The following is a 22,938-nucleotide window of genomic DNA, read 5'->3' as shown; positions in this document are numbered from 1 at the left end:
AAGCTAATTACTGTTAACAGATGAAAAAAACCTGGAAAACTTCCCCTTTGCTCCTTTTAGTAAATGGGAAGAAATGACGGTTTTTCCTTCAGAAATACTAGGGCAAATTATGGGATGGGAAATTTTGGTTGTATTCTTATAAACTAGCTTTGATTTCTTGATACATAATAGAATTCTTCCTGTTTTTCTTTCTATGTAACAAATTTCAGACCATCTGAAAGTAACTCTTCCATTGAGATAGAGGTTCTAAACTACTTGGAAACAGTCCCAGTTTTAGACACTTGGTTTTGGTGTCTGTATGTATATCTGTGTGTGTTAAAGTGTGAGCAAAGAAGTAACTATAAATAGTATGCAGATACTGATAGATGCTTTTGAATTGTGGTGTTGGAGAAGACTCTTGAGAGTCCCTTGGACTGCAAGGAGATCCAACCATTCCATCCTAAAGGAAATCAGTCCTGGCTGTTCATTGGAAGGACTGATGTTGAAGCTGAAACTCCAGTACTTTGGCCGCCTGATGGGAAGAGCTGACTAATTTGAAAAGACCCTGATGCTGAGATTGAGGGCAGGAGGAGGAGGGGACGACAGGGTTTGAGATGGTTGGATGGCATCACTGACTCAATGGACATGAGTTTGGGTGGGCTCCTGGAGTTGGTGATCGACAGGGAGGCCTGGTATGCTGTAGTTCATGGGGTCGCAAAGAGTCGGACACGACTGAGCGACTGAACTGAACTGAGAGCATGCAGGGGTTTTAAGACTTCTTCAGTGGTTACTTTTATGGCCATTTGTCATCTGATTCATACATTGCACACTTGAGGAGTTTTATGTCTATTTGGTTGTCACTGATGATTGTTCAGTTATTTTTGCTGTTATATAAAGAATACTGTATAATATTACTTTAAATTAGGGCAGCCATGTAACTCATCATCCAAATTGGACACTTTTGAGAATTATGTTAATAGTGACCTAAGAATAACAGATATAAACCAAGATTGGCCCATGTAAACCAAGATATATGATCTTAATTAAGATGCTTTTGATTACAAGTAACAGAAAACACAAACTAGTAGTTTAAACAATAAGCAAATAGACTGGCTTGTATAGTCAAAAAGCCCAGTGCTGAAGAGTGCTACAGGAGTGGTTTGGTGAGGACTCTGGCTTTGTTTCTCTGTTTTCTAGTCTCTGACTGCTATGACTGGTTTCCCTTCTAGTTGTTGAATGATTGCCAAGAGTAGCTGGGGTTATCTTCTTTTTCATGTATGACCAATAGGAGAAAGAAGTTTGCTTTTCCCATAAATGTAAAATTAGTCTTAGGCCTAGTGATTATTAGATGTTTCTGAACTAATCTCTGTGACAGGGAGAATATCTTGTGCTTATTGTTTGTCTTAGACGTGGAATATTTGAATAGCATGAAGCAAGGAGGATAGAATTACCTTGGTTCTCTTAGACCAGTCAGAGTCCATCAAGGAAATTCTCAAAGGGTCAGTCTGTCTTGGAAAGCACAGCAGCTAAATGAAGAGGAAGGGGTGCAGTGAATGTTTGGGAAGCAACGCCATGTTTTATTGTGAAGTCCAGTGTCCCTGCTTCTTTGCATTTTCCTTGAGGCCTCTGTTACTAAATTCCTGCAGCCTAGCCTACTTTGCATGTGTTTTCCTTCTAGTGAGAATTTAAGGGTAGCCTGGTAAGGGGGAAGCAAAAGAAAACTTACCATCCCATTTTTCTCCCTCTGTTTTATGTATAAGACTATAATAATTGGTCATCTTTTTTCTTTTTTCTCACAGACTAATAGGGATGCCAAAGGAAAAATATGATCCTCCAGATCCTCGCAGAATTTATACCATCATGTCAGCAGAGGAGGTAGCCAATGGGAAAAAATCTCACTGGGCAGAATTAGAAATCTCGGGTGAGTGAAATCTGAAACATTTAATCTGGGATATGTGGCTCAGACAGTAAAGTGTCTGCCTACAATGCAGGAGACCCGGGTTCAGTCCCTGGGTTGGGAAGATCTCCTGGAGAAGAAAATGGCAACCCATTCCAGTATTCTTGGCTGGAAAAATCCCATGGATGGAGGAACCTGGTAGGCTACAGTCCATGGGGTCGCAAAGAGTCGGACACGACTGAGCGACTTCACACTTCACATGCACATGATCGCAATAATGAACAAGAGTTGAGTATTACATTTTTGTCATTGCTATACATTTTGAATTAAATGAATTAATTGAAAAAATACAAGATGCTGAGGTACTTACTAGTGTTCAACTTACTGTTTTATCTGTGACTAAATGTCTTTGTTCCCATTGTTTCTTTTGAGATTAATACCGTGGGCCACAGGTGGCATCTAGAACTGAAGGCATTGGGAGTGCAGTTTCTAAGTAAAACCTGCTTCTTTGATACAATAGATTTTGCTTTTCTATCACAGAGTAATCATTTTTGCAAGTTGATATCTTTGCCATCATCCTATCATCCCATTGTTGGCAGAGTAGGAATCCTAAAAGCTATCTGTTTATTCTATAAAGTGATAACTGTGTTACATGACTTTACATGTTTAGGATTTGTTAAAATAGAATCTGATTTCTGAAAACTCATAACCTCAGTCTAATAGTGAGAAAAACATCAGACAGACTGAAGGACGTTCCATAGAGTGATTGTCAGGATCCTGAAAACAAGGAAAGAATGAGAAACTGTCCTAGACAAGAGAAGACTAAAGAGACATGGCAGCTAAATGCAAAATGGTATCTTGGATCAAATCTCATAACAAAAAGGTGTAAAAACTGGTGAAATTCAAATAAAGTCTGTAAATTAGTTAATATGAAAGTAGCAATCTTAGTTTCCTAGTTTTGACAAACGTTGCTTTTTGGGCTTCCCTGGTGGCTCAGATGGTAAACAATCTACCTGCAATCCAGGAGACCCAGGTTCGCTCTCTGGGTCAAGAAGATTTCCTGGAAAAAGGGAACTGGCTCCAGTGTTCTGGCCTGGAGAATTCCATGGACAGAGGAGCCTGGCAGCCTACAGCCAGTGGGGTCACAAAGAGGTGGGCATGACTGAGTAACTAATTCTTTCACTTTAAGGGCTTCCCCGGTGGCTCAGATGGTAAAGAATCTGCCTGCAATGCAGGAGACCCGGGTTTTGTTCCTTTAGTTGCTAAGTTGTGTTTGACTCTTTGTGACCCCATGGGCTGTAGCCTGCCAGGCTTTTCCCAGGTAGGGATTTCCCAGACAAGAAAACTGGAATGGGTTGCCATTTCCTCCTTCAGGGGATCTTCTCCACCCAGGGATTGAACCCAGTCTCCTACATTGGCAGGCGTGTTCTTTACTACTGAGCCACTAGGAAACCTTTTACAAATGTACAGTGGTAGTATAATATGCTGCTGCTGCTAAGTCGCTTTAGTCGTGTCCGACTCTGTGCGACCCCATAGACGGCAGCCCACCAGGCTCCCCCGTCCCTGGGATTCTCAAGGCAAGAACACTGGAGTGGGTTGCCATTTCCTTCTGCAATGCGTGAAAGTGAAAGGTGAAAGTGAAGTCGCTCAGTCGTGTCCAACTCTTAGTGACCTCATAGACTGCAGCCTACCAGGCTCCTCCATCCATGGGATTTTCCAGGCAAGAGTACTGGAGTGGGGTGCCATTGCCTTCTCCAATATAATATGCTAGTAGTAGGGAAAACTGGCTGAGGGGTATATAGGAACTGTGTTGTCCTGGTAACTTTTCTGTAAATCTACAATTATTACAAAGTTAAAAACTTATTAAAAATAAAAGTATAAGTACAGTTTTTCTTTTATGAATCAATATAATACAGACTATACATAGAATAAAATTTTTTCCTCAGTATGCTTTCATTGGAAGAGTTAAATAAACCCACATTAGAGTTTGGCAGGAACTATGTGTATCTTCGATAAAAGGTAACTAACTGGGTGGATAGATGATTGGTAATTTTAAAATAATGAATATGAGCAAATCCTACTAGGTTAACCCAGGATTTCTCAACTTGGCACTGTTGACACTTCCTGGTAGACAGTTCTTTGTTGTTGGAAGTGGTTGTGTGCAGGTCGATGTTCAGCAGCATTCCTGGCCTCTACCCACTAGATAGTGGTAGCACTCCTCTGGTTTTGACAAGCTAAAATGTTTCCAGATTGCTGGAGTCCCAGTGTTGTCTCTGGTTGATAATCCCTTGGTTACCCCTAGGTAAAAACTTAAGTGTTTTATTTATTAGAACCTCTATCACTTGAAAACTTTGTTTCCTATTAAAATGCAAAATCCTAGTTAATACTTAAAGCCTGATTATAGACAAGGTCAAGGAACCTGTGATAGAAAGAACCCTGGACAGAAGATCTAAATTTGAGTCAACTGCTTGATAGCCACACGAAAAGCAACACTTCCCTATTAAGGTTTTTTTGCCCTCTGTACCTTCCACTGCTCTTTTAATCAGAATCTTTTACCATTTCACTTTGGTAAAAAGTTTTAAAAGTCTCTTCATATAAGTTTATTGTTAAGATAATAGCATGTTTTACAGAAGTTGAAACTCTGTGATTTGCTTATGCTTAATATGGCTAACAAATGGTAGAAATTAGGACTCTGAACCGAGTCTTCTTTTTCCAATATGTGTTCTACCCTAGCTGTCGGATGCTGACTCATTGGTAAAGCTTAATGTGTGACCATTTCCTGGAGTGTGTTGCACTTAATGCAGAATCTTAAACCAGATTTATTAATGTATAATTGAAATATGAGAAAGCTGAGGAAGATATCTCCTTTGGGAGCAAAATGATTTTCCTGGTGGCTAATCTAAGATTAGTTCTAAATCATAGCAATTACTCTTGTCTGTTTAAAGTATGAAGACTAATTCAAACCCTATAGCCTTGTACTGTTAATTTTCATGAAGTATGTGAGAAGTTAGTACCATGACTTAAAAAAACTTCACAAGCATTCTACTGCAAAAACTCAGGTGAGCCCCATGCTTTCTCCTTGAGACATGTGATCACCCTTAGTCCAAGGGTCTCCTTGTTATGTTGCAGTTTATTTTAATACATGGTAGATTCATGAGAAAGAATGGTTGTCAGACAGAAGTTGCATGGAATTAAAGAAGGACCAGTTGTATTTGGAAGAAGTCAAAAGCATTTAATGTAAAATTAAAATGTCACAGTCAGAGTATCTGTATGCATTTATGGGCTTTTCTCCCACTTTTTGATGCTCGTAGCTCAGTTTTTGCCTTGGCCCTAGAGTTTGATGAATCCATATCTTGCCTTTTAGGTAGAGTGCGGAGCTTAAGTACATCACTTTGGTCATTGACACACTTGACAGCGCTGCACCTAAATGACAATTACCTTAGTCGCATTCCACCTGATATTGCCAAGCTTCATAATCTGGTTTACCTGGATCTGTCATCCAATAAACTCAGAAGTTTACCAGCAGAACTAGGAAACATGGTGTCTCTCAGGTGAGAAAATGTAAATGTGACTCAACTGTTTAAAACTGTAAATTTACCAAATGCAAATATTTACGGGAGGCTACTCATCTTACAATAAGTAGGCTTTCCATATGTATGTGGAGATTAAATGATATAAATTGCCTGAGCATAGTACTTGAGTTGGCCTCCATAGAATGCTTCTTTTCCTTCCTTCCTTTAAATTTGGAGTTTTCTGGCTGGAAATGGGCATGTATTACCAATTTCTTTTGACAGACTTGAGGTGGGATAGGCTAAAATACTTTATTCTTGCTTTACACTCAGGTGACAAATCTCATCAGAAGTATTTGGGGCCAGACTAGTCTAGACTAATCAGAAATAATTGGGAAAATATGATTTGCTTACTAGTAAAGCTTTTAGGAACATATTTTACGAGCAAGGTATACTTACACATTACAACTCCTTAGTTAGTTAGTTCAGTCGTTCAGTCATGTCCAGCTGTTTTTGACCCCATGAATCGCAGCACACCAGGCCTCCCTGTCCATCACCAACTCCTGGAGTTCACTCAGACTCACGTCCATCGAGTCAGTGATGCCATCCAGCCATCTCATCCTCTGTCGTCCGCTTCTCCTCCTGCCCCCAATCCCTCCCAGCATCAGAGTCTTTTCCAATGAGTCAGCTCTTCTCATGAGGTGGCCAAAGTACTGGAGTTTCAGCTTTAGCATCATTCCTTCCAAAGAAATCCCTTCAGGGGATCTCCTTCAGAATGGACTGGATGGATCTCCTTGCAGTCCAAAGGACCCTCGAGAGTCTTCTACAACACCACACTTCAAAAGCATCAATTCTTTGGCGCTCAGCTTTCTTTATAGTCCAACTCTCACATCCATACATGACCACTGGAAAAACTGTAGCCTTGACTAGATGGACCTTTGTTGGCAAAGTAATGTTTCTACTTTTCAATATGCTATCTAGGTTGGTCATAACTTTTCTTCCAAGGAGTAAACGTCTTTTAATTTCATGGCTGCAGTGACCATCTGCAGTGATTTTGGAGCCCCCCAAAATAAAATCTGACACTGTTTCCACTGTTTCCCCATCTATTTCCCATGAAGTGATGGGACAACTCCTTAAGGAAACCTTAAAAACCTGATAATAAATGGATTTATTTCTAGTCTTTCAGGATTCTTTAAGAAACCCTGGTGGGTCAGATGGAATCTGCCTGCAATGTGGGAGACCTGGGTTTGATCCTTGGGTCAGGAAGATCCCCTGGAGAAGGGAATGGCAACCCACTCTAGTATTCTTTCCTGGAAAATTCCACGGCTGAGGAGTCTGGTGGGCTACAGTCCATGGGGGTCTCAAAGAATTGGACATGAATGAGTGACTAACACAAACAAAAACAGGATTCTTTAAGAATTTCTTCATAGGAGAAAATTTTATAGGCATCTTGAGAGCTTGTATGTGGTGTGCTTAGTCACTCACTCATGTCCGACTCTGTGACTCCATGGACTGTAACCTGCCAGGTTCCTCTCTCCGTAGAATTCTCTGGGCGAGAATATTGGAATGGGTTTCTATTTCCTCCTCCAGGGGATCTTTCCGATCCAGGAATTGAACCCACATCTCCTGTGTCTCCTGCATTGCAGATGGATTCTTTACTCATTGAGGCATGGGGGAACCAATGAAAATCAGGATTGCTTTCCTGCCTTTTTACTGTTGAGTAGTAATGTTAAAAAATTGCTATCATGTTTAAATTTAAAATTTTAAAAATCTTGTTTTTTCACCATCCCTTTACTATATGTTTTTGTTATTTTTTTATACTTCTTAGGTGTCTGATTTTATACCTTTTAGTCATTAATTAATAACACTGGCCATTTATTTTCTCTATAATCTGCCCCAAATTTCACAGTCATAAATTCAGATCTTCATGTGTGCCATCCTGTTTATACTATCCTATTTATTTTTAATGTTTATATTTTCTGTCAGTGATTGTTGTATCTCGAAGTGATTATAGTTGTAATGCTATAAAATTTGAATGGGTTACTGGCTACTGTGTAGTGAATCCTGAAGTTTATTTAAACAAATTTTTTTTTTTCCTGTGATTGAGGAGGCTAGGTTCGAGGATATCTGCTGTCTTTGAATACATAAAATATCTGTCTCTCTTGATTTGTATCTGAGAGGAATTTTGGGTGAGCAAGAAAAGGGAGTGGATTTGAGAGTGATACACAATTCCTATATCTTTAATTTGTGTTTGAGAATGAGTAAATTCATAGAAACACTTAATAAATGTGGTAGTTACAACATTTTGGGATGAATATAGAGAAATAATGCCTTGATTGTAGATATCACTCATGGTATCTTAAAAGGCAGGTTAAGAATAGCAACTGTGGGTGTGTTAATAAAGTTTGATATGTTAAAATAGTTTTTTTTTTTTTTTTTTCTTTTCTTTAAAACAGGGAATTGCTTTTAAATAACAATCTGTTACGGGTTTTGCCTTATGAACTTGGTCGGCTCTTCCAGCTACAAACTCTAGGTTTGAAAGGTGAGTGATTTTTCTTTTCTAAATGATAGCATTGACACTCAGTATTGAAGTTGTCTTAACCTTTTAAAGGCCATTTTGGTTACAATTAGGTCAGGTTTTAGTATAATTTTGAGACTATAACTATATGTTCCTCTTAAGAGAAAAGTGGTTCTTCTGTGTCAGATTGAGCTTCAGGATTTAAACAAGCTCCCATCATTTTTACAAGCTTGTATGGAAGGAAAATTTTTTAATTTTATTTTTAATTTTCTGTAAACCTCTGAATTTTCTTAGAGGAGATATTTTAAGTTAACACTTAGCGCTATAGTTTTTTTCCCCATTTAAAACAATTTAAAAACAGTGATGTAACATAATAAATTATAACCTCAGTCAGAATGTCTGATTTTGATAGAGTAGATAGCATTAGCATATTATATAAGGGAAAAGCATAGCAGTAAAAATGAGCCACACATAGTAAGAGCAGTTGTTTATATATAAGCATATTAATCCATCCTCTGATGGTATCATCTCAGTTTGGGATGAAAGTCATACTCAAATCACATAAATACTTGTTTTGTGTATTTTTCTCTTAGCATAGCATAGGAAGAAGGGCTTATTTTGAATGCAGAGGACTAAATGCAGATTTACTGTATTGGTTAAACATTTTTTGTGCTAATAAGGAATGAACATTAATCAAAGCCTTATAAAATATATACTTTTGTATGTTTTATTTTCCTTCTTCAAAGACTGCTAAGTCTCATGAACATGTTCTGTTTGTGTTTGCTCAAGTCATACAATGGAGCATTAAGAAACAAGCTCGAATAAGAGTGGTAGGATTGCTGATGTTATTTGTTGAAATGAATGAAATGAAGAAAGTGGTATTAGGCTTCCTTATACAATTGCTGCTAAGTCACTTCAGTCGTGTCCAACTCTGTGCGACCCCAGAGACGGCAGCCCACCGGGCTCCCCCGTCCCTGGGATTCTCCAGGCAAGAACACTGGAGTGGGTTGCCATATCCTTCTCCAGTGCATGAAAGTGAAAGGTGAAAGTGAAGTCGCTCAGTTGTGTCCGACTTTTCACAACCCCATGGACTGCAGCCTACCAGGCTCCTCCATCTATAGGATTTTCCAGGCGAGAGTACTGGAGTGGGGTGCCATTGCCTTCTCTGCCTTATACAATTAACCCTTTGTAAATTGGGTCATTATATGAATGGTCTAACTTGTGATTTTAGTTTCTTTGTAGGATTTTACTGCCTTTTTTTTTTTTTTAAATCATGTAAGAAGTAAACAGACAGGGGGATACTTATCTAAAATATTTTCTTGAGGATTCACCCAAGGTGTGAATTTCACCTTATTTTCTGTATGTTAAATCTTATTCTTATAGTTGAAACAATTATCCAGCTAGAGTTGAAGTGGGGGCTTCTGTTCCTCTTAATAAGTATGAATGGTTATCATTTTGTATAGTTTTAGATTTCACAAAATATGGAACTCACAATTTCATACTGATTATAATAATTGTATATTTTTTGTCTCCAAGGATAACCATTGTTTCTTACTTTCAAGAATAATCAGAAGAGCTGTTTTCCTCTTTCTCATATTGATGCAGAGCATGTTAATGACAAATGAATAATTTGCTATTCAACCCAATTGGACTTACCCTTTATACTGTGTAACATTCCTAAAAAAGCAAATATTATATATCTTCTGTTTCTCAACTCTATTCCATGTTATCTCGTGTAGAGACGTGTTCTCAGAAAATTTATACTGTGTATCAACTGAATGAATCATCCTGAATATCTGTTGTCTCCTTAGTCCTTGCTTCTTTTTTGATTGGTTAAAATGTTAGTCTTCCAAACTATAATCTTTGGTCGGCCTTTGGTTTTAGAGATTTGTCTGCTGATGATTCACATTTGTTAAAATCTCCGTTTAGACTTTCAAGTCAGGCACCAGTTCTGCTTTACTAGATGCAACTTAGTTTTCTCTGTGCTCTCGAATAAATTCCTTTTCAGTAAACTTCAGTTTGTTCTATGGTAAATGCCTATATGCAGCCCTTTCCTCTTCTGTGAAGATTTGTTTTTCTGGCAGCGCTATTTTATGTTCAGGTAATCAGTATGGAAGAGTAAGGACCTTTTAGAAATGAAAGAAAATCAGAGCCCTTCCAACCTTCTTTCAAAACTTTAAGGTGGTAAAAAACAGGGTTGGTTTTATGAAGGAATTGAAGGAATAAAGTGTCCCTAATGAATGGTAGCTATATATTCTTAGGGAGGTAAAACTTGAAATAATTCATCATCAGTTTTAATAACCACATAGTAGTATTTTGTGTCTAAAAAAGGGGGAGGGGTGGAATGAAGTATTTAGAATAGTGTTGTGATATATTTAAAAGAAACAATGAAAATGGATTGCCTCTGAGATTCCATTTTGTCTTCAAACTAGAAAAAGGAGTGCCTTTCTTCCATTTCCTGTCTTCCTCTGAAGCATAGATACTGACATTTTGATAATGATTTTGATCATCCTGGCTCACCAAGTTAATTTTTAGAAATTCTGTTTTGAGACTTGAATATGAGTGGTGGGTTGGGTATTTTAGGAGTTAGAATATGAAGAAGGCCAATTTAAAAACTACATACATGGCCAGTCCAGTAAGCTGGAAATGTTCTGTTAAGTCACTTAAAAGACAAATTCAAACTGTATTAGTTTTATGAAAGAAAAGGTGTAAGTTTTAAATAATTTGAAATTCATGTCCTAAGGTAAAGCAATACTTTCTGTGACATACGGGCCAAAGAGTTCCTCAAGCATTAAACATTTATGTCCCCAAATAATAAAAAATTTCTGACTTCAATAACTGAAAATTTCTACCTTTCTCCCACGAATTGCTCATCACCCTTGAAATAAAAAGGAGTGTGACAGTTGAAGATTCTTTTACTATGTGAACTTTTAAATTCACTAAATATATCATAATATAAAAAGAGTAACATTTTAAAGAAAATAATATAATGAATAACTACATATCCGTTTATCTAACATTCTCAGTACCTTTTTACAAGTGGCATTTTAAAAATCTAGTTGTCACTCATATAGGAGGCAAGGTACTTCTGTATTATCTAATGAGCGTCTGTAAATCAATAAGTGAAAGATAATCTATCAGAGAGCATTGTTGTTTAGTCACTAAGTAGTGTGTGACTCTTTGTGACTCCATGAACTGCAGCACACCTGGCTTCCCTGTCCTTCATTATCTCCCAGAGTTTGCTCATACTCATATCGATTGAGTCAGAGATGCCATCCAACCATATCATCCCCTGTCACTCCCTTCACCTCTTGCCCTCAATCTCTTCTAGCATCAGAGTCTTTTCCAATGAGTCGACTCTTCACAACAGATGGCCAAAGTTTTGGAGTGTCAACATGAGTCCTTCCAGTGTGTATTCAGGGTTGATTTCCTTTAAGATTTGACTGGTTTGATCTCCTTGCTGTCCAAGGGACTCTCAAGAGTCTTCTCTAGCACCACAGTTCAAAAGCATCAGTTCTTTGGTGCTCAGCCTTCTTTATGGTCAGGCTCTCACAAACATGCATGACTGTTGGGAAAATAATGTCTTTGACTATATGGACCTTTGTTGGCAGAATGATGTCTCTGGCTTTTTAATATGCTGTTTGTCATAACTTTTCTTCCAGGGAGCATCTTTTAATTTCATGGCTGCAGTCACTGTCTGCTGTGATTTTGGAGCCCAAGAAAATAAAATTTGTCACTGTTCTTACTTTTTCCCCATCTATTTGCCAGGAAGTGATGAGACCAGGTGCCATGATCTTAGTTTTCTGAATGTTGAGTTTTAAGCCAGCTTTGTCGCTCTCCTCTTTGACTTTCATCAACAGGCTCTTTAGTTCCTCTTCACTTTGTGACATTGGAATGGTATTGTCTGCATATCTGAGATTGTTGATATTTCTCCTGGCAATCTTGCTTCCAGCTTGTGAATCTCCTAGCCCCACATTTCCCATGAAGTACTCTGCATATAAGTTAAATAAGCAGGATGACAATATACAACCTTGACACACTCCTTCCCTAATCTTGAGCCAGTCTGTTGTTCCATGTCTGGTACTAACTGTTGCTTCTTGTCCTGTATACAGGTTTCTCAGGAGACAGGTAAGGTGGTCTGGTATTCTCATGTCTTTACAAGTTTTCCACAGTTTTTTGCGATCCACAGAAAGACTCTAGCGTAGTCAATGAAGCAGATTTTTTTTAGAATTCCCTTGCATTTCTAGGAATGTTGGCACTTTGAACTCTGGTTCCTCTGCCTTTTCTAAATCAAGATTATACATCTGGAAATTCTTGGTTCACGTACTGTTGAAGCATAGCTTGAAGGATTTCAGCATGACCTTGCTAGCATGTGAAATGAGTTCAGTTGTATGGTCGTTTGAACAAGCTATTAAGTTAGCCAATTATTGTTTCATGGATAGTGGTAGAAGACATGAGACTCTTGGGTCAGAGACAAAGAACATTATCATTGAAGCTACAAGATGGGTCCAGACACACATTGTGTACACACAGTTTGCATTGCAGTTGAGTAATCCAAGTCCAAAGGTCCAGCACCTTGCAAGCAAGCAACAAATATAGCTAACTACAAAAAACTAGTCCTGCTTCCCCAGAGGTGCAAAGAGTTACATGGAAGTAGTGCTCTGGCTGCCTTGACCTATTTATTAATAGTTGCCTATTTAGCTACAGAACCTGCTCCATATCATGAGACAGATAAACCTTAAAATCAGTTACACTCTCGAAGAATGAGGAACGGAACACAGGGACACTGATGGGCTGCCTTTCCCAACAATTTTTTAAAGAGAGTTTTCTTGTCTGTTAACGAATAAGATAGACCTGTATTTTACTGTTCTTATTTAATTTTCTCAAAGAGTTTGTATAGTATGTAATTAATCCATTTCTTGAAATTTTTGTGGAACAAGGCCATAAACTATCATTGCCTGGTGAAACTATCATCTCAATGTATTTGTAGTTATAAGAACCGTCAAGTCCTTCTAATTGTTCATGAGTCAGTTTTGCTGGACCATATCTGTAATACTGAAATTTTTTAGCTTTTTAAAGTTTTCAGATTTGTTTGCATAAAAGTGTTCATGATATTCTCTAGATATATTTTTAGGCTCTGTTTATATTATCCCTTTCTTCATTAGTAAGATTATTTGTGTCTTCTGTCTTTTTTTCTAATTTATTTCCCCAGGGGTTTGTCAGTTATGTTCTTTTCAGTGAATCAGTGTTGCTTTTTATTTTTTAAAAACTGGTTTGTTTTTGTTTTTCTTTATTCTATTGTTCCATTTATTAGTATTACAATTTTTTTCCTTTTTAAGTTGGATATATGGCTTATTCATACTTAGAGTTCCTTATTTGAAAATAAATAAAAGTATTTAAGATCATACTTTTTTTTGTCAAGACTATAAATTTACTTGGCAGTTTTTTGGCATCCTATGCTTTTGATATGAAACATTCTCATTGTTTTGGCCTAAGTACTATTATGCATGTGTGCCTGCTAATTCTCTTCAGTTGTGCCCAACTCTCTGTGACCCTATGGACTGTAGCCTTCCAGGCTCCTCTTTCCATGGGATTCTCCAGGCAAGAATACTGGAGTAAGTAGCAATGCCCTCCTCCAGGGGATCTTTCAAACTCAGGGATTCAACCTGTGTCTCTCATGTCTCCTGCATTGGCAGGCAGGTTCTTTACCATTTATGCCTCCTGGGAAACTTTATTATTAATATAGATTATTATACCTTCTTTGACTCATCAGTTATTTAAAATTTCCATGCATGTGTGACTTTAGATTAGCTTTCTATTTTTGTTAGCTTTAAACTTAATTGCATTATAGGCAGTTGAGGTAGCCTGTATGCATCAGTTCTTTGACATCTTTTGATTCTTGCTTTATGGCCTTGTATGTGATCAATTTTTATAAATGTTTTACTGCATCTGAAAAGAGTATTGTTTCTCTAATTGTTAGGCTCATGTCTATATATATTTCTCCATTATATCAAATTTGTTGGTGTTCCTCAGATTTTCTGTATCTTTGTAAATTTTAGGCTGTTTGCTTTTTGAATAATTAAGTTGTATATGCTAACATTTCCATTTAAATTCTGGATTTGTTCATTTTCCCCTTGCAGTTTTGTCAGCTTTTGCTTTATAGCCTTTGAGATTATTTTATTAGGTATACCATCTATGCCTGTATATTTCTCTTGTTGTTCAGTTGTTAGGTCGTGTCTGACTTTTTGTGACCCCATGGACTGTAGCATGCCAGCTTTCCCTGTTCTTCACTATTTTCCGGAGTTGGCTCAAATTCATATCCATTGAATTAGTGATCCTATCCAGCCATCTCATCCTCTGTCTCCGTCTTCTCCTTTTGCCTTCAGTCTTTGCCAGCATCAGGGTCTTTTCCAGTGAGTTGGTTGTTCTTTTCCAGTGAGTTGGTGGCCAAAGAATTGCTCTACCTTCAGGTAAATTGAACCTGATAGTATGTCTGAGCCTTTTGTTAGTGTTTTCATCTTATAGTCTTTGTTATCTAATATAATAGCTATGCAAGTTTTCTTTTGGAAATTGTTTGAATGTATCTTTTTTTCATTTGTTTATTTTCAACCTTTCTATGTACTTATGCTTAGATAGATGTCTCTTACAAATAGTATATCATTGGTCTTTGTTCTTAATCTAGTCTGACTTTTTTTGTTTTTAATGTGTGGGTTCAAACCAGTTACCTTAACTCTATTCCAGTTGTTGATATTCTTGTGTTGTTGCCATCCTACAATTTGCTTCCATTCTTGGTGTGATTTTTCTCTTTTTGCCTTTCTAAAACAGACTTTTTTCCCCCCTTGTTCATTTCTTAACCTGTATACTTCTGTTGGTTTGGGATTTGTACATTTTATTTCTGAATTCTTAGTGGTCACTCTTGAAATTGGATCTTGAATATAGTTTTGAAAAAATTAAATTTTTATCAACTTTTTACTAAACTATTTGGAGTGAAAATGACCTCTTTGTTGACAGACATTCACATTTGGTAAATGTTGACAGATGTATGCAGTTGCATAACCACCAGTACAGTTGAGAGATAAGATTGTTCTTGTATTGTCCAGAATTCATTTGCGTTAGTTGAAGTCAACACCTTCTCCTACTATCATCAGCCCTTGGCAAGTACTTTTCCAGAAATGTCATATATGGAAACATAGTATGTAAACTTTTGAGTCAGGATTCTCTCATGTAGCTTAATGTATTTGAGGTTCTTCAGTGTTGTGTATTTTGATAGTGCATTTCTGTTGCTAAGTAGTTTCTGACTGTGTGGATATACTACTAAACGTTATCTGTTCACAAGTTGAAGGACATTTGGGTTGTTTCCAGTTATGGTTGATTATGGATAAAAGCACTGTAAACATTTGTATAGATTTCTATGTAAAGTAAGTTTCTCTTTTCGTTGGGTAAATAGATAGGAGTGGAACTGCCAGGTGGTATGGTAAATGTATGTTAAACGTCATTAAGAAACTGCCAGACTGTTTATCTGGCTGATAATGAAGTATAGTGGATTTTTCATTTTGTATTCCTGCCAAATATATGAGACTATTTTATTTGGCCGTGCCTTCTTGTCAGCGCTTTTTGGTATTATCAGTATGTTCTATTTTTTTTCATCCTAGTAGGGTATAGTAATATCTCATTGTGGTTTAAATTTGTCTTTTCTCTGATGAGTAATTATGGCAGCTTTTGCCTAATTGATATTTTCTAATTACTGAGATTTTGAGAGTTCATTAAATGTTCTAGATTCAAGTCCTTTTTAAAGTATGTTTTACAGATGTTTTTTCCAGTCTATGGCTTGTATGTTTATTTCCTTGATTAGAAACTTTTAAAAAGCAATTTTCCATTTTGTTGCAGTCCTATTTATCACTTGTTTTCATCTATGGATTGTCTTTGGTGTCATACCTAAGATGTATTATTTACCTTATCCAAGTACATGAAGATTTTCTTTTAGAAATTTTATAGTTAGGTTTTACGTATAGGTCTGTGGTCTGTTTTGCATTAATTTTTGTGTATATGGTGCAAAGTTTGTTCGTTTATGTATGCACACCCAGTCATTCCAGCTGTTTATTGAAAAGGTTATACTTTCTACATGTTTTCTTGCAGCTTTGACAAAGATATTATTTGACCCAAAGATATGTGGGTCTACTGTTAGATATATTATCCTGTCCACTGATCTTTGCCAATACCAAAATGTTTGATTACTGTAGGTTTATGATAAGCTCTGAGATTATATAGTATGAGTTCTCCAACTCTGTAGTTATTTTTCAAAATTGCATTGACACATATAAATGCTTTGCATTTCCATGTAAATTTTAGAATCAGCTTATAAATTTTGCAAAATATCCTGCTGGAATTTTAATTGGAATTGTATTGCATATGTAGATCAGTTTGGACGAAGAATAAATATCTTAATCTTAACACTTAATATTGAGTCTTCCAATCTATGAATACTGTGTACCTCTTCATTTATGCAAGTTTTCTTTATTCCTTCAATGTTTCGTAGTTTTCAGCATGTAGAGCTTGGAAATATTTTGCTAGATTTGTATATTTTTGCTGGATTTGCTGATTATTTGATGTTATTGTAAATGATGTTGCCTTTTAAATGTCCAGTTATTCACTGATGTTTTATATAATTAAAATGCAGTTTATTTAAATGTATATTGACCTTGTCCCTTGAAACATTTGTAAGCTTATTACTTCTAGGAACTTTTACAACCTTTTAATCTGTGAGTACAGATCTTTTCATTTCTTTCTGTGTGTGTGTGTTTTTTTTTTGCTTTATCACACTGCCAAGGACAATATTAAATAGAAATGGTGACACTGCACATCGTTGCTCCATTCTCAATTTTATGGAGAAAAAGTGTTCAGTCTTTCATTGTGAATTACATTATTAATAGCTGCAACTTTCTGGTAGATGCTTTTTCAGGTTAAATAAATTTCCCTTCTGTTACTTTGGGCTTTCCTTGTGGCTCAACTGGTAAAGAATCCTTCTGCAATGCAAGAGGCCTGGGTTTGATCCCTGGGTTGGAAAGATCCTCTGGAGAGGGGATAGGCTACTCACTCCAGTATTCTGGCCTGGAGAATTCCATGGACTGTAGAGTCCATGGGAGGCAAAGAGCCGGACATGACTTTCACTTTTCACTTTTCTATTACTTCACTTTTGCTGAGGATTTTTGTCATTAGTACAGGTTGAATTTAGTCAAATTCTTTCTCTGCAGCTGTTGAGATGTGCATGACTTTTCTTCTTTACTTTATTTGCTGAATTACATTGGTGGTTTTCAGTAATAATCAGCCTTCTGTCAATAGATAGAACTCACCTTCTTGTCCCATTTTAAATACCACTTGACCATAATGTGTTCTGTTTTTAATATATTGTTGAAATACTGTATTGCTAGTATTTTGTTGAAGATTTATACATTTATGATAATAAGACATTCTGTAGTATATTTTTTGCAGTGCTTTTGTCTGGCTTGATACCAGGATACTGCTGACTTTGTAAATTGAATTGAAAAGTGTTACTCAGACATCTTGAATAGTTTCCATTTGTATTATTGCTTTCTTACCTTATGGGATGACTCTTCCAGTAAAAATATATGGGCCTGAAATTTTTTTTGTTGAAAAGTTCTTAACTACTAATTCAGTTTTTCATTAATACTAGACATTGAGGTTATCCTTAGCTCAATGTAGCCACTTCTGCTCTTTTGGTTACTGTTTGTAGGGTGTATCTCTTTCTGTAAAAGATTACTTTCAGTCTATTTTTGTCCTTATAGTGTGCCTTTTTTAGACAGCATATAAGTCTTGTTTTATTAGTCATTCTGCAGTTCTCTGCTTTTTAATCTGAGTTTAATCCACTTACATCTAATGTGTTTGCTGATAAAGTGGGATTCATGTCGGTTATTTTGCTATTTGTTTTCTGTATGTGTTATGTTCTTTTTGTTCCACTTTTCCTCAATTAATGCCTTGTTTTCTAGATGGATGTTTCCCAATGTACCAATTTAATTCCTTTGTTTCTTTTGCTGTATTATTTTGAGTTATTTTCTTAGTGATTACCTTAAAGATTACAGTTAACATCTTAGTTTACAGTGATTTAATTTGGATTAGTAGCAATTTAATTTCAGTAACATAAAAGAACTTTGCATCTGTATCTCCATTCACTTCTCTTTTATGCTGCTATCATTACAAATACCATCTTTTTATGTTGTGTGCCTATCAACATAGATTTATAATTATTGCTGTGTGCATTTATCTCTTATATTAAATAGGAGGGGAAAAGTTAGAAAATTAAATTTACACTGTCTTTTATATGTTACTGTGTGGAATACCTTTACTGGTACTCTGATTTTTCATATGGATTCAAGTTACTGTTCTGTTTTCTTTCAGTTCAGCTAACAGAATCTGTTTAGTATTTGCTGAGGGCTTAGTATGCTAGTGAGAAACTCAGGTTTTGTTTATTTGGGAATATCTTTCTGACCCCTTTATTTTTGAAGGATATTTTTGCTAGATATAGAATTCCTAGATTGATGGTTCATTTATTTTTCCTTTAGTACTTGGAATGTGTTATTCTACTGCCTTTTGGCTTCTATAGTTTCTGATGAGAAATCAGCTGTTAATCTTATTTTGAGGCTCGGTACACCATGTGTCACGACTGTCTTAGATTCTTTGACTTTGCAGTTTTATTACAATTTGTCCAGGGCCTCTCTTACATTTTATTTTACTTGGAATTTATTTGGCCTCTTCTGTTAATGTTTTTCATTAAATATGCGATGCTTTCGACCATTATTTCTTTTAGTTTTTTTCCTGTTCTTTTCTCTCCTCCTCTTCTGGGACTCCATTGTATATAAGTTGGTATACTTGTTGTCTGATACATCTCTGATGTCTGTTAATTTTTCTTCATTCCTTTTTCTTCTTTTCCTCAGACTGTGTAATTTCAAATAACTTCTCTTCAAGGTCACAGATCTTTTCTTCTACCCATCCAGTACTGCTCTTGAGCCCTTCTAGTGATTTTCAAAAAAATTTTATAATTTCTATTTTGTTCCTTTTATAATTTCTGTTTATTTTAGGGTATTCTTTATTTGGTGAGATGTCATTCTCATACTTTAATTCTTTAGGCATGGTTTTCTTCAGCTCTTTAAGCATATTAAAATAGTAGATTTCAAAGTTTTTTCTAGTAAATCCTTGGGTACAGTTTTTATTGTTCTTAGGGACAGTTTTTATTGATGGATCTCTTCCCTGTGTTTAGGACATACTCTCTTGTTTCTCTGTGTGTTTCATAGGTTTTTGGTTAAGAATTGGACTTTTAAAATAATGTGGCAACTTTGAAATTAGACTCTTTCCCCTTCCCGGGGTTGTCTGTTGTTGCTGCTTGTTGTGTATGTTGTTTGTTGCTTTAGTGATTTCTCAGAACTAATTTTGTGTGCTTTATCATATGTGGCCATTAAGGCCTTTATTCAGTTTATGGTCAGCTAGTGCTTGACCAGAGATTTTGATAAATGCCTGTCACTAGTAAGTCTCCCACTCTTGGCCAAGTGGCTCAGTGTGTGTTTGGGGGCATACGATCAGTAATCAGCCAGAAAGTTTATAATTCGGCTTTGTCCTTCACTTCTTTCATTGCATAACCTCAGGGTCAGACAGAGGTGAGAGCTTAGGCTGTTTTTAGGTTTTTTCCTAAACATGAGCATAGGTCTCCATATACATTTTATCTTCTAGAGTCCCAGGAATATGTCTGGGCTTTTCAGAGCCCATATTTACATCTCATTTCCAGCATTTTCTTTTAAACCTTTTGGTTAGTCTGCTATTTGCTCCAGGAGTTTCCTTGATCTTGGCCACCTACAAATTTAAAAACATTTGCCAATGATAACTTCCTCCCTCTCCTCCAGGAAGAAGTCTCTTAACTCTCGGCAAGAATCAACTTCCAATCTCTTTACATATTGGAGCAGAAAACAAAGTACTGATCTACCCAGAGCTCCAATTTATTGGTGCATTAAGATTTCTTGCTCTGAGTCCCATATTTTTATTGTCTTGTGCTTTACATCTTTTTGATGCTCAGTGGTGCATTCTGGGTAATTTCTTTGGGTATAGTTTTCCTGTTCATTTGTTTTATTTTCAGCTGGTGTAATCTACTACCTAACTCATTCATGGTTTCTTGTTTTGTTTCATTTTGTTTTTGTTGTTTTTTGGGCTTCCCTGGTGGCTCAGATGGTAAAGAACCAGCCTGCAGTGCAGGAGACCTGGGTTCAGTCCCTGGATTGGAAAGATCCCCTGGAGAAGGAAATGACAACCCACTCACAGTGTTATTGCCTGGAGAATTCCATGGGCAGAGAGCATCCTGGCATGCCACAGTCCCTGGTGTCACAAAGAGTTGGACATGACTGAGCAACTAACATACTTGGGCAGTGCCACACAGCATATGGGATCTTAGTCCCCTAGGCAGGGATCTAACCTGCGCCCCTGAAGTAGAAGTGTGGATTCTTAACTGCTGGACTCCCAGGAAAGTCCCTCATTCATGGTCCCCACCCCTAGTACTTTATTAGTTATGATTACATGCAGTGCGTGCTTGCATGTACACTCAGTTGCTTCAGTTGTGTCCAACTCTGTGACCCTGTGGACCATAGCTAGCTAGGCTCTTCTGTCCATGGGATACTCCAGGCAAGAATCCTGGAGTGGGTAGCTATACCCTCCTCCAGGGGATCTTCCCAACCTAGGGATTGAACTTGGTCTCCTGCAGGTGAATTCTTTAGCACTGAGCCACTAGGGAAGCCTGATTGCATATAGTAAAATACCTAAATACTTAAGGATGCTGCTTGGCTAATTTTGACAAAAACACATCTGTGTAACCACTACCTAGCTCAAGATGTAGAACATTTCCATCAACCCAGAAAGTTTCCTTTTCCACTTTCAAGTCAGTTGGAAACCGCTCACCAGGTTTTCGCCATGGTTGTATTATTTTACACTTCCACCAGTGTCCTGCAACTTCTGAGAGTTCCAGGTTCTCCATGTTCTTTGTAACCACTAAATTGATCAGTGTCATTTAATTTTAGATATTTGTGTTGGTGTATGTTGTATTGAAGATTTTGTTTGTTTTAATAGTTGGAACTTCATTTCTGGAAGTTCTATACTTTTTGTTTTTTCAAATCTGTTTACTGTTTTTGCATGCTTGTCTTAACAAATACTGTCTTTATTCCTTAAGTAAACATTTAGGCTGTTAACAGTAGCTTGTTTTGTTATAGTATTCAGATATCCCTGATCACTGTCATTAAAAAAATTATTTCCTTCTATATTTCACTAACTCATCTTGGTAACGATAAGTTTTCTTTTCACTTGAAGGATCTTCCTTTTCTCCATGTATAATATTCTAACTAGGAAGACTCTCCTTTTTAATAATATCATTCATTCTTTCTCACACAAGGCTGTTTTTCTTTCATTTAGAATATTGCCTTCAAAGATATATGTGGAACCTATGGGGTTACTTCAAAGTGCCAGTTTGTGATATTACTTCAGAATTGACCAAGATTAATATGTATATTTGTGTGTGTATGTATGTATATATGTGATTTTGACACACCCAAATTATAGATATGCAGTATAAACAGTGAAATCTAACTAGATCTTTTGAAGTTTTTCTTTATAACTGTCTCACCAGAATATTTAATTCATATGACTTCTTTCAATTTATGTAACAGACTGAGTACAGTAAAATTCACTTTAGAAAATTAGAATTTTGTTTTATCATGTATGTTTGTTTTGTCTTCCAATTGTAACTCTTAACAGATTTTATTTTTCTGTTCTTTAGGCAATCCTTTATCACAGGATATTCTCAATTTATACCAGGACCCAGATGGAACCCGAAAGCTACTGAACTTCATGCTTGACAATCTTGCAGGTAAATGTTAATTACAAAGCAGTAAACTCAACAGATATTACTGTTAGCTAAGTATCCCATGTTGCTTAAGAGCATCTGATCAGTTTTTAAAACTGCTTATATGATGGAAGTTCCTGGCATTAGTATATCCCAGCATTAGTATTGTAGTGGGACAATCTTTTTTGCACACAATCAGTGCTTTATATTTACCAAGCAATATATTAGGAGCATTAGTTAACATTATCTTGTCAAATCTTCCAAGGAATCTAGGAGATGGGAATTTTTACTGGCATTCTGAAATTGAGAGAATAAAGTAATTAACTTAAATATGTTGCTGACTAATGTCAAAAGCTGTGAACCCAAGATGGTCTTGCTGTTAACCACAAAGATACCTAGTTATCAGTTGTTTGAATTGGATGCAGATTACTTGGAACCCACACGTGGTACACATTTTTCATGAATGAAATGATTTGTTTGATTCACTCACCTTTGTGGAAATTATGCCAGCAAGATTTTAATTAAGTACATCACATTTATCTGATTAATATAGTTGTATTCCAAATGAAAAATCTTTAATATCAGAAAGCTTTTAAGTATTTTGACTGAATTTTTTTTTTTTTTTTTGCTTAAACACTCAAAATACAGGTAAAATAATGGAGATGCTGCTAAATTCAAATATTTTTCTTGGAATAATGCCTTTCTAAAATACAGAATCCTGAAACAGTGCTAGAGAAATCTAGATTCAAGCATAGAGGCCATCATCACAATATTTTTGCAGTACTCTTTTAAATTCTGTCATAGAAGACACCCATCTACATATGAAAATTTTACAATAAGGGGAAATCAAATGTTATTTAAAATTTTTTGGCTAAAAAGACAAAATTGATTGATGGAGAGAGACATCAGATTTATTAAAGAAGTCCTTTTAGTATGAAGAATATGTGGTTTTTAGGTTGTATACAAAGCATGTGTTTGTTATTTTCTTCTTTTTTTGAAATAGTATGTGTCTTATCTGTATGAATATAGCCTGTTGACCCAGCCATATGGCATATCTGGTGTGTGTGTATGTGATTTTTAAAGAGTTTTTCTTGTGTTTTATATATAAGCTGTTTGTTGCTACATATGTTGCAAATATCTTTTCCCA

The 22,938-nt window shown here is 36.3% G+C and overlaps 1 protein-coding gene across 3 annotated transcripts in view; it reads left to right on the top strand.

Annotated features, from left to right (window-relative positions):
- CNOT6L (CCR4-NOT transcription complex subunit 6 like) overlaps nucleotides 1-22,938 on the top strand; it is a 117,076-nt gene that overhangs the window by 48,544 nt on the left and 45,594 nt on the right. For all 3 annotated transcript variants that reach the window (XM_018049622.1, XM_013964742.2, XM_005681805.2), the window contains exons 2-5: nucleotides 1,779-1,900; nucleotides 5,241-5,427; nucleotides 7,842-7,927; nucleotides 21,726-21,815. In XM_018049622.1, the coding sequence (XP_017905111.1) occupies nucleotides 1,789-1,900; nucleotides 5,241-5,427; nucleotides 7,842-7,927; nucleotides 21,726-21,815 (475 nt within the window). In that variant the 5' untranslated portion in view covers nucleotides 1,779-1,788. The remainder of the gene's footprint in view (nucleotides 1-1,778; nucleotides 1,901-5,240; nucleotides 5,428-7,841; nucleotides 7,928-21,725; nucleotides 21,816-22,938) is intronic.

The sequence above is a fragment of the Capra hircus genome, chromosome 6, assembly GCF_001704415.2.
Source record: "Capra hircus breed San Clemente chromosome 6, ASM170441v1, whole genome shotgun sequence".
In the NCBI taxonomy this organism is placed as follows: domain Eukaryota; kingdom Metazoa; phylum Chordata; class Mammalia; order Artiodactyla; family Bovidae; genus Capra; species Capra hircus.
This window is presented reverse-complemented; position numbering and strand designations above follow the sequence as displayed.